This window comes from Marmota flaviventris, chromosome 10 (assembly GCF_047511675.1).
Source record: "Marmota flaviventris isolate mMarFla1 chromosome 10, mMarFla1.hap1, whole genome shotgun sequence".
NCBI classification, from domain to species: Eukaryota; Metazoa; Chordata; class Mammalia; order Rodentia; family Sciuridae; genus Marmota; species Marmota flaviventris.
The window spans coordinates 115,066,967-115,078,337 of NC_092507.1; the positions used below are offsets into that span (position 1 = coordinate 115,066,967).

General features: G+C 38.4%; 1 protein-coding gene across 1 annotated transcript; it reads right to left on the reverse strand.

Annotated features, from left to right (window-relative positions):
* Nucleotides 1-9,959: 9,959 nt before the first annotated feature.
* LOC114104571 (olfactory receptor 10J1-like) lies at nucleotides 9,960-10,889 on the reverse strand. The gene has a single exon (XM_027950754.2). It carries the CDS (start codon nucleotides 10,887-10,889, stop codon nucleotides 9,960-9,962), a length of 930 nt encoding a protein of 309 aa, XP_027806555.2.
* Nucleotides 10,890-11,371: the final 482 nt, after the last annotated feature.

The window sequence follows — 11,371 nt, forward strand, 5'->3', positions numbered from 1 at the left end:
CTACCGACTGGCAGAGCAGGCCCAGCGGCCTGCCGGCGTGGTAGGCACATTGCCCCAATTGGCGGAGGGGCAGAGCCGCCGCCCGTGCCTGCGAGGGAGACTTTGCAACTATACAAGACCAATATAAATATATAGGGGGAAAATTCAATAGCACAACAGTTTCACCAAGAAGAAAGGAACGCGAACAGTATGAAGAGACAAGGAAAGAAAGGACCACAAGCATTGCAGGTCAACTCAACTTTAGAAGAGGTAATAGCTGCAGCTGATGGAATGTCAGATAAAGAATTCAGGATATACATGCTTCAGATGATCTGGAGTCTCAAGGAAGACATCAGACAGCAAAATCAGACAATGAAAGATCACTTCAACAATGAATTACATAAACAAATCCAAGAAGCAAAAGATCAACTATACAGGGAAATAGAGGTTATAAAAAACAAACAAACAGAAATCCTAGAAATGCAGGAAGCAATAAGCCAACTTAAAAACTCAATTGAGAATACTACCAGCAGAGTAGAACACTTAGAAGACAGAACATCAGACAATGAAGATAAAGTATTTCAACTTGAAAAGAACATAGACAGCTCAGCAAGACTGTTAAGAAACCATGAGCAGAACATCCAAGAAATATGGGATAACATCAAGAGACCAAATTTAAGAGTCATTGGGATACAGGAAGGAACAGAGTTTCAAACCAAAGGAATGAGCAATCTATTCAATGAAATAATTCGAGAAAACTTCCCAGACTTGAAGAATGAGACAGAACCCCAAATCCTAGAAGCCTACAGGACGCCGAATGTGCAAAATCATAAGAGACCCACACCTAGACACATTATAATGAAGATGCCCAACATACAGAACAAGGAGAGAATTTTAAAAGCTACAAGAGAAAGGAAGCAGATCACATTTAGGGGTAAGCCAATCAGGATAACAGCTGATCTTTCAACACAGACTCTGAAAGCTAGAAGATCCTGGAATAACATATTTCAAACACTGAAAGAAAATGGGTTCCAACCAAGAATTGTGTTTCCAGCGAAATTAAGCTTCAGGATGGAAGATGAAATTAAAACCTTCCACGATAAACAAAAGTTAAAAGAATTTGCAGCTAGAAAACCATCTCTTCAAAACATCCTTGGCAAAACATTACAGGAAGAGGAAATGGAAAATAACAATGAAAACCAACAGTGGGAGGTAGGACACTAAAGGGGGGAAAATAATCAAAGTGGAAAACAAACCATGTTTAGTAACATAAATAAACAAATATGGCTGGAAGAACAACCCATATCTCAATAATAACCCTAAATGTTAATGGCTTAAACTCACCAATCAAGAGACACAGGCTAGTAGAATGGATCACAAAACAAGACCCAACAATATGCTGCCTACAGGAGACGCATTTGATAGGAAAAGACATACATAGGCTGAAGGTGAAAGGTTGGGAAAAATCATATCACTCATATGGACTTCGGAAACAAGCAGGAGTATCCATACTCATATCAAATAAAACAGATTTTAAGCCAAAGTTAATCAAAAGGGATAAAGAGGGACACTACATACTGCTCAAGGGAACCATACACCAACAAGACATAACAATCATAAATATATATGCCCCAAACAATGGTGCAGCTATGTTCATCAAACAAACTCTTCTCAAGTTCAAGAGTCTAATAGACCACCATACAATAATCATGGGAGACTTCAACACACCTCTATCACCACTGGACAGATCTTCCAAACAAAAGTTGAATAAGGAAACTATAGAACTCAATAACACAATTAATAACCTAGACTTAATTGACATATATAGAATATACCACCCAACATCAAGCAGTTACACTTTTTTCTCAGCAGCACATGGATCCTTCTCAAAAATAGATCATATATTATGTCACAAGGAAACTCTTAGACAATACAAAGGAGTAGAGATAATACCATGCATCCTATCTGATCATAATGGAATGGAACTGAAAATCAACGATAAAAAAGGAAGGAAAAAGAATACATCACTTGGAGAATGAACAATAGGTTACTGAATGATCAATGGGTTATAGAAGACATCAAGGAGGAAATTAAAAAATTCTTAGAGATTAATGAAAACACAGACACAACATATCGGAATCTATGGGACACATTGAAAGCAGTTCTAAGAGGAAAATTCATTGCTTGGAGTTCATTCCTTAAAAAAAGAAAAAACCAACAAATAAATGATCTCATACTTCATCTCAAAATCCTAGAAAAAGAAGAGCAAAACAACAGCAAAAGAAGTAGAAGGCAAGAAATAATTAAAATCAGAGCTGAAATCAATGAAATCGAAACAAAAGAAACAATTGAAAAAATTGACAAAACTAAAAGTTGGTTCTTTGAAAAAATAAACAAAATCGACAGACCCTTAGCCATGCTAGCGAAGAGAAGAAGAGAGAGAACTCAAATCACTAACATACGGGATGAAAGAGGCAATATCACAACAGACACTTCAGAAATACAGAAGATAATCAAAAATTATTTTGAATCCTTATACTCCAATAAATTAGAAGATAGTGAAGGCATAGATAAATTTCTTAAGTCATATGATCTGCCCAGATTGAGTCAGGAGGATATAGACAACCTAAACAGACCAATATCAATTGAGGAAATAGAAGAAACCATCAAAGGACTACCAACTAAGAAAAGCCCAGGACCGGATGGGTATACAGCAGAGTTTTACAAAACCTTTAAAGAGGAACTAATACCAATACTTTTCAAGCTACTTCGGGAAATAGAAAAAGAGGGAGAACTTCCAAATTCATTCTACGAGGCCAACATCACCCTGATACCTAAACCAGACAAAGACACTTCAAAGAAAGAAAACTACAGACCAATATCTCTAATGAACCTAGATGCAAAAATCCTCAATAAAATTCTGGCCACTCGGATACAAAGGCACATCAAAAAAATTGTGCACCATGATCAAGTAGGATTCATCCCTGGGATGCAAGGCTGGTTCAATATAAGGAAATCAATAAATGTTATTCACCACATCAATAGACTTAAAAATAAGAACCATATGATCATCTCGATAGATGCGGAAAAAGCATTCGACAAAGTACAGCATCCCTTTATGTTCAAAACTCTAGAAAAACTAGGGATAACAGGAACATACCTCAATATTGTAAAAGCAATCTATGCTAAGCCTCAGGCTAGCATCATTCTGAATGGAGAAACATTGAAGGCATTCCCTCTAAAATCTGGAACAAGACAGGGATGCCCTCTCTCACCACTTCTGTTCAACATAGTTCTCGAAACACTGGCCAGAGCAATTAGACAGACGAAAGAAATTAAAGGCATCAAAATAGGAAAAGAAGAACTTAAATTATCACTATTTGCAGATGACATGATTCTATACCTAGCAGACCCAAAAGGGTCTACAAAGAAACTATTAGAGCTAATAAATGAATTCAGCAAAGTGGCAGGATATAAAATCAACACGCATAAATCAAAGGCATTCCTGTATATCAGCGACAAATCCTCTGAAATGGAAATGAGGACAACCACTCCATTCACAATATCTTCAAAAAAAAATAAAATACTTGGGAATCAACCTAACAAAAGAGGTGAAAGACTTATACAATGAAAACTACAGAACCCTAAAGAGAGAAATAGAAGAAGATCTTAGAAGATGGAAAAATATACCCTGTTCATGGATAGGCAGAACTAACATCATCAAAATGGCGATATTACCAAAAGTTCTCTATAGGTTTAATGCAATGCCAATCAAAATCCCAACGGCATTTCTTGTAGAAATAGAGAAAGCAATCATGAAATTCATATGGAAAAATAAAAGACCCAGAATAGCAAAAACAATGCTAAGCAGGAAGTGTGAATCAGGCGGTATAGCGATACCAGACTTCAAACTATATTACAGAGCAATAGTAACAAAAACAGCATGGTACTGGTACCAAAACAGGCGGGTGGACCAATGGTACAGAATAGAGGACACAGAAACCAATCCACAAAACTACAACTATCTTATATTTGATAAAGGGTCTAAAAGCATGCAATGGAGGAAGGATAGCATCTTCAACAAATGGTGCTGGGAAAACTGGAAATCCATATGCAACAAAATGAAACTGAATCCCTTTCTCTCGCCATGCACAAAAGTTAATTCAAAATGGATCAAGGAGCTTGATATCAAATCAGAGACGAGCCGTCTGATAGAAGAAAAATTTGGCTACGATCTACAGTCGGTGGGGTCGGGCTCCAAATTCCTCAATAGGACACCCATAGCACAAAAGTTAATAACTAGAATCAACAAATGGGACTTACTCAAACTAAAAAGTTTTTTCTCAGCAAAAGATACAATAAGAGAGGTAAATAGAGAGCCTACATCCTGGGAACAAATCTTTACTCCTCACACTTCAGATAGAGCCCTAATATCCAGAGTATACAAAGAGCTCAAAAAATTAGACAATAAGAGAACAAACAACCCAATCAACAAATGGGCCAAGGACCTGAACAGACACTTCTCAGAGGAGGACATACAGTCAATCAACAAGTACATGAAAAAATGCTCACCATCTCTAGCAGTCAGAGAAATGCAAATCAAAACCACCCTAAGATACCATCTCACTCCAGTTAGATTGGCAGCCATTATGAAGTCAAACAACAACAAGTGCTGGCGAGGATGTGGGGAAAAGGGTACACTTGTACATTGCTGGTGGGACTGCAAATTGGTGCAGCCAATTTGGAAAGCAGTATGGAGATTTCTTGGAAAGCTGGGAATGGAGCCACCATTTGACCCAGCTATTCCCCTTCTCGGTCTATTCCCTAAAGACCTAAAAAGAGCATGCTACAGGGACACTGCTACATCGATGTTCATAGCAGCACAATTCACAATAGCTAGACTGTGGAACCAACCTAGATGCCCTTCAATGGATGAATGGATAAAAAAAATGTGGCATTTATACACAATGGAGTATTACTCTGCATTAAAAAATGACAAAATCATAGAATTTACAGGGAAATGGATGGCATTAGAGCAGATTATGCTAAGTGAAGCTAGCCAATCCCTAAAAAACAAATGTCAAATGTCTTCTTTGATATAAGGAGAGTAGCTAAGAACAGAGTAGGGTCGAAGAGCATGAGAAGAAGATTAACATTAAACAGGGATGAGAGGTGGGAGGGAAAGGGAGAGAGAAGGGAAAATGCATGGAAATGGAAGGAGACCCTCAGAGGTATACAAAAGTACATACAAGAGGAAGTGAGGGGAAGGGGAAAAATAATACAAGGGGGACAAACGAATGTCAGTAAGGGGGGCAGAGAGAGAAGAGGGGAGGGGAGGGGAGGGGAGGGGAGGGGAGGGGGGATAGTAGAGGATAGGAAAGACAGCAGAATACAACAGACACTAGTATGGCAATATGTAAATCAATGGATGTGTAACTGATGTGATTCTGCAATCTGTATATGGGGTAAAAATGGGAGCTCATAACCCACTTGAATCAAATTGTGAAATATGATATATCAAGAACTATGTAATGTTTTGAACAGCCAACAATAAAAAATAAAAAAAAAAAGAGGGAAAAATATCAATAAAAGGGGTAAAGGAGTGTTGTCCCTTTAAATCCTCTGAAAACCATGTCAGCTGGAAGATGGGGCCCTTGCAGCCACAGGAGAGGGAGGAGGCAACAATGGCTGTTCACTTCTTCGTCTGCATGTGTATGAGCACAAGCAGCAATAAGCCATCGGAGCACAGAACCTTCGTATTTGGAGGGCAGGGTCACCCCGGCTTCTGAAAGCTATGTGCAATTTCTCCCAGGAACATGTGCGTAGCTGTCTTCCGGTGGCTGTCAGAGAGGAATGGCTAGCTCCTACTGTGCTGAGAGCTGATATTGATGGGAATCAACTGCAATTTGCAGTCATGACTTCCCCTGGAAGTTGCAAGCCTTCAATAGACTCTAGGGTTCCAGAGAGATCACATCAGGCAGATTCCGTGGTTTGGACTGAGAGACAGGTTCTGGCGCTGCTGAATCTTCCACCTTCACCTCACTCTGTCTCTGCTAATGCATTTTTAATTTGTAAAATATCTTCCCACTTCTCAGAACTTGGCTTTTACATAGCACTCCACTTTTATTTCACTGATATTATCTTGACATCCTTCTGAAAATATGAAATGTGTATCTTTTGACACTTTAATATACACCCTGCACTATATCTGATTCTTCTGTGTTTCTTTTCCCTTTGTTATTTTTTATTATATTGATATTTCTTTTTATGTTAGTGACTTCGAATTTTTGGTGATCCCTGTAACTTGAATCATAGCTAAGAGTGACTCTCCATCAAGTTCTTTAGAAGCTCTGTGTGTGTGTGTGTGTGTGTGTGTGTGCGCGCGTGCATACACACACGTGTGTGGCTGGGGTGTAGAGTGTGGGCTTTTTTTTTACTAGAGTGATAAATCTTGGTAATATGATAAAGCTAGTTTTATTAGGATTATCTTGCTTTTTTCCCAAAATAGGGCACTAAACTGTCCAGACCTGTGAGTCTTTTCTCTCAAAATGCCAAGTTCCATAGGGGAAAATTCTGCAATTCTGCGTTCTTTGATTGAGAGCTCTAAGTGTTATTGGGAGTTTAACTGATACCCTTTTATTCCTCCCATCTTTTAAAATAGTTATTGACTTTAATCAATCTAACAACATTAATAATGAATAAACAAGTTATATGGATTTACAATAATACTTGAATATACATTTTCAAATGCAATTAGTTATTCTATCTGTGTCTCAGTTAGCTTTGTCTTTGTATGTTGAAATTTTATCAATTTAAATACGCATTGTATTTACTAGTGTAAGAGTAAAGTTCAAGAATAATTTAATATAATTGTTAGATGTGTTAACTTTTTGGACAAATTTAAGAATTTTAAGTAGTTAAATAGGAAATAAATTAATATTTCATATTAATATTAAATAATAAGAGTATGTTGGCTATTGGATAGGTTTGGGGAAAAAAATCTTTGTAAAGCATTTAGAAATTCAAAATTTTTTTCAAGTACTGTGTTATTTTGATTTCTTAATTTCATTTAAGCAATGAACCCTCACAACTTTTATAGATGAATTTACAATCTGATTTTAATTTTACTTCCCAAATCATACAGGACAATATCCAGTGTGAATTCTTTTTAATCTACATGTAATAAAGAATATGAAGCAAAGACGAAAATGCTCAGGAATAATGAAATATTTCCCCCAGGATATTTTGTTTCTCCACCAAGCTCCGTTTCTCAGTTGAAAAATGAGCATCTACCTAACAATGCAAACGTGTGTTTTAGTGACTGCTGGAATGATTTAGAAGCTGAAAATAATGTCTAAATGTCCCTCTTCTAAAATGTCCACTGTTTCAGCATGATGAGTTTAATAATAAAACTCCAATTTTCTAAAATAACATTTTAAATTTTATTGTAGTATCCCAGAAATAAAGTCGTTTGATACCGGGCTTCGGCATTGACTTCAGTTGAAAACAGATTTTTAACTCCCAACCATTGAGTGATTAGTCAAAATGTATAGTAGATGTGTCTCTATTCATAGAAAACAAAAACAAAAGAAAAAACTTTTAAATAAAATGAAATAGAAGAAAACAGAACAGACTTGAGTGAAAAACATGAGAATGTACTGCACAAGTTAACTCCTGTCCTGTGACTATTGTGCTTTGGTTTGTAGGTGTGTACACAGACACGGATGTATATGTATGTATCTGGTTGCTATAACATGCATTTTGTACTGGGGGCCATGAGTCATGGTAAAGAGTTTGAAATTCGCTGAAATACAAAGGTGAAAGTGCTTGATGTGGAGCAGGAAATCGGGCATTAACTACTGGGATTGCTAACAAAACAGAAATGAAAGGTTTTGGAAATAAATATTCTTTTGTGAGAGACCAAAAACATATGATTTACAGACTTAATGACAAAATGGAACAACAATTAGGACTAAAGAGTACACAAGAGGAAGGTAAGAGTTAAAAGAGATCAGTAAAATAATATAAAATGGCTAGAAAAATTTGGGGAGATAAGAGTGTGTGGATTATGATAGCTAATACTAATGATGATAGCAGTAATAATACATCATCATTCTGAATACTTCCTGCAGTTTCCACAGCTGTGCCTGCTGTGTTTATTGTAGTGGAGTTGATTCATACCACAGTTCAGTGGGGAGAACAGAGTGGGGATTGGTAACCCCATTTTGCAGATAAGGGAAGATGAGTTTATGGGGAATATAGCTATTTTCTCACTCTAACAAGAATAAAGGATATTTATTCTTTTTTTTTTTTCATTTCCAAAGGACTTTTGTGTTTGACAAGAAACTCTGGATATAGGTTTCACAGATAAAGAAACTGAGGCTCAGGGAAATTTAAAGATTTGTTGAAATATATATGGTGAATAAGAAGTAGAGTCCAAAATTAAATCTTTTTATTGCAGTGTTTATGTTATTTCCACTCACTTCTGCTAACTAAAAATTGCTACCTAACACATTAAGTAGCAATGTTTGCAGACCTAGACTTATTATCCAGAAGGTTGAAGGTATAGGGCAGCATTTTTAAGGCTAACGGAAAATAAAAATGAAATGTATTTTTTTATTGAGTAAAAGTAAAAGCAACCATTGAAAAGTATAGGGTAACTCCTATTTGGGGTTCTCTTAGATTTCACCAGAAATTCCCCCAAATATGTAATTGAATCTATGTAAGAATAAACCTTAGTGAGTTATTTGAAAAATTTAAATATTTAGATGTAATATTAGCTTTTGAAATTAACATAAAGGAGGATCTGTCCTGTGAAAACACATCACCTGGTACAAGTGGGCGGAATAGTCCCTTCAGCTGACTCCAGGGTCCCATTCACTGCTCATTTCACACTGTCATCCAAAAGAATATCACGTGAGCCAAGTGTGGTGTCACACGCCTGTAATCCCAGTGGCTCAGCCAGCTAAGGCAGGAAGATGGAGAGTTCAAAGCTAGATTCAGCAATTTAGCAAGGCCAGAAGCAAATCAGTGAGATCCCATCTCTAAATAAAATTTAAAAAGGACTGGGGATGTGGCTCAGTGCTTAAGTGCCCCTGGATTCAATTCCTGGTACATAAAAGTATATATTATGTGAGATATTCACTATAATTATATGCACGACATGTGTTCACCAGTAAATTCTGTTCATTCTTCCAGGATCTCTGAAGGCCCAAAGATCTAAAACTGGTCTATGCTCTCTCTCCTCCCCCAGAAATAATTCCTTACATAGAGTATCACCAACAATATTTGCACATTCTCACAATATAAATGAAGATATGATCACTGTTGCTACCTCTTTAACCAGATTGCCAAGGGGTTTTAATCACATTCTAAAAATATTTCTTTTATATGATCCTGAAAACACAGATACCTATTTTCCTATTTGGCCAACCTGGAACGTATAGGAAAAAGATCCAAACTTTATGCTGCTGAGTTTTATAGATGCTTGTCTGTGTAATCCACTTGATTTATGACATCTATGACGCAAAAGAACTAGAATTGTCCGTGAAAAAAAAAAGTGACTTTAGTTAGCTTTTAAATCTGCATGTCTCCAAATGGGTAAGGAGAAACTCTATGTCCCCCTCCCCCCAAAAAGTGTTATATATTTAAAACTTTGCCCCTGCCTTAGATCAGGCTCCCCTCATTAATTCTATCTGCAGCTCTGATTTCATTCAGTCTCTGGCTGTCCAGACAGCCATCCACTCCCCAATGCCAGTGAGCTCTCTATCCTTGTTCATGTGAGCTGCAGGTTTGTTTGGGCTTTGGAGAGCTGCCTTTGTTCTCAAGTGTCTGAATTTCTAATGCCTTTGTTCTCTCCTCCTCTCAACAAACCACTGCTTCATGGTCTCCAGAATCTTAACTCTAGTGACTGTGGGCACTGCCCCACTTTTCCTGTCTAGAGAATCTTGCAAGACGTTATTTGAAATGGATCCATCCTGTCAGGAGAGTGTTCGGCCAATAGCCCTACACAGAGCATCCTTGACCTCTTTATTTCTCAGGGTGTAGACCACGGGGTTCAGGAGCGGGGTGATGACAGTGTAGGTCACAGAGATCAGCTGGTCCTCATCCCTGGTGTTCTCTGACTTGGGCTTGAGGTAGGCGATGGAGGCACAGCCATAGTGGACGATGACCACTGTAAGGTGGGAGGCACAGGTGGCGAAGGCCTTCTTCCTGCCCTCAGCAGAGGCAATCTTGAGTATGGCGGAGATGATGAGGATGTAGGAAATGAAAACCAAGCCCATAGGAATCAGGATCACCAGCACACTGATGACTAAAGTCAGGATCTCATTGACAGTGGTGTCGATGCAGGAGAGCTTCATCACGGGTCGGATGTCACAGAAGAAGTGGGCCACCTTGGTGGCACAGAAGGGCAGTCGGAACACAGCTGACACCTGTGTCATTGCTACAATTAGGCCAATGCTGCAGGCCCCCCACACCAACTGGAAGCACACCCTCTTGCTCATGATAATCGTGTATCTCAGGGGGTTGCAGATGGCCACATAGCGGTCATACCCCATGGCTGTGAGCAGGAAGCAGTTGTTAATGGCCAAAGTGACGAAAAAGAACATTTGAGAGGCACAGCCAGCCAGGGAGATGGGCTGACCGGCACCTGTGAGGTCACAGAGCATCTTTGGTATAATGACAAGTGTGTACACTGTCTCCGAAGCCGACAGCATACTGAGGAAGAAGTACATGGGGGAGTGGAGATGACGATCCAGGCTGATTATGGTCACGATGATGACATTGCCTGCCAGGGTTAATATGTACAGTGCAAGGAATATGACAAAGAGTGTGAGCTGGTGTTCACGGAAGCTGGAGAACCCTTGAAAGGTAAACTCACTCACCAAAGTGCGATTCTCTCTCTTCATTGAGTCCTGTATGGTATCTAAGAAAGAGAAAAAGAATATAAAGATCCTGGGTGGGTGGTCTCTGTCAAATAGTAGGCTGGGTAAACTCCATGGTTAATTCAACACAGGTTTCTGCTTATTTATATTCACATTCTTACTTATTTCTTTGGGGAGTGGAGACTGGAGACTTGTTATCTTTTTTTTTTTTTCTCAGTAAGACAAAAGTACGTGGCCCTCAGAGGCAACTGTTATAAACTCATTTCCTTCTTCTCTCATGTGCTAGCTTCTCTTGGGCAAGGACTGAGCATCTCTAAGACCAGTTTCCTCATCTTTACGTGGATGTAGTGATGGTACCATCATAGAATTGTTGATAGAAGAATTTTATGCTGTTAAGTGTACCTACATTTGAACTTAAAGATGGAATACATTCAAGTTCACAGGTGTCATCCTAAATTCTGGGCTCTGTAGGGACACACTAATTCTTGAATTTCTAGGGTTTGGGT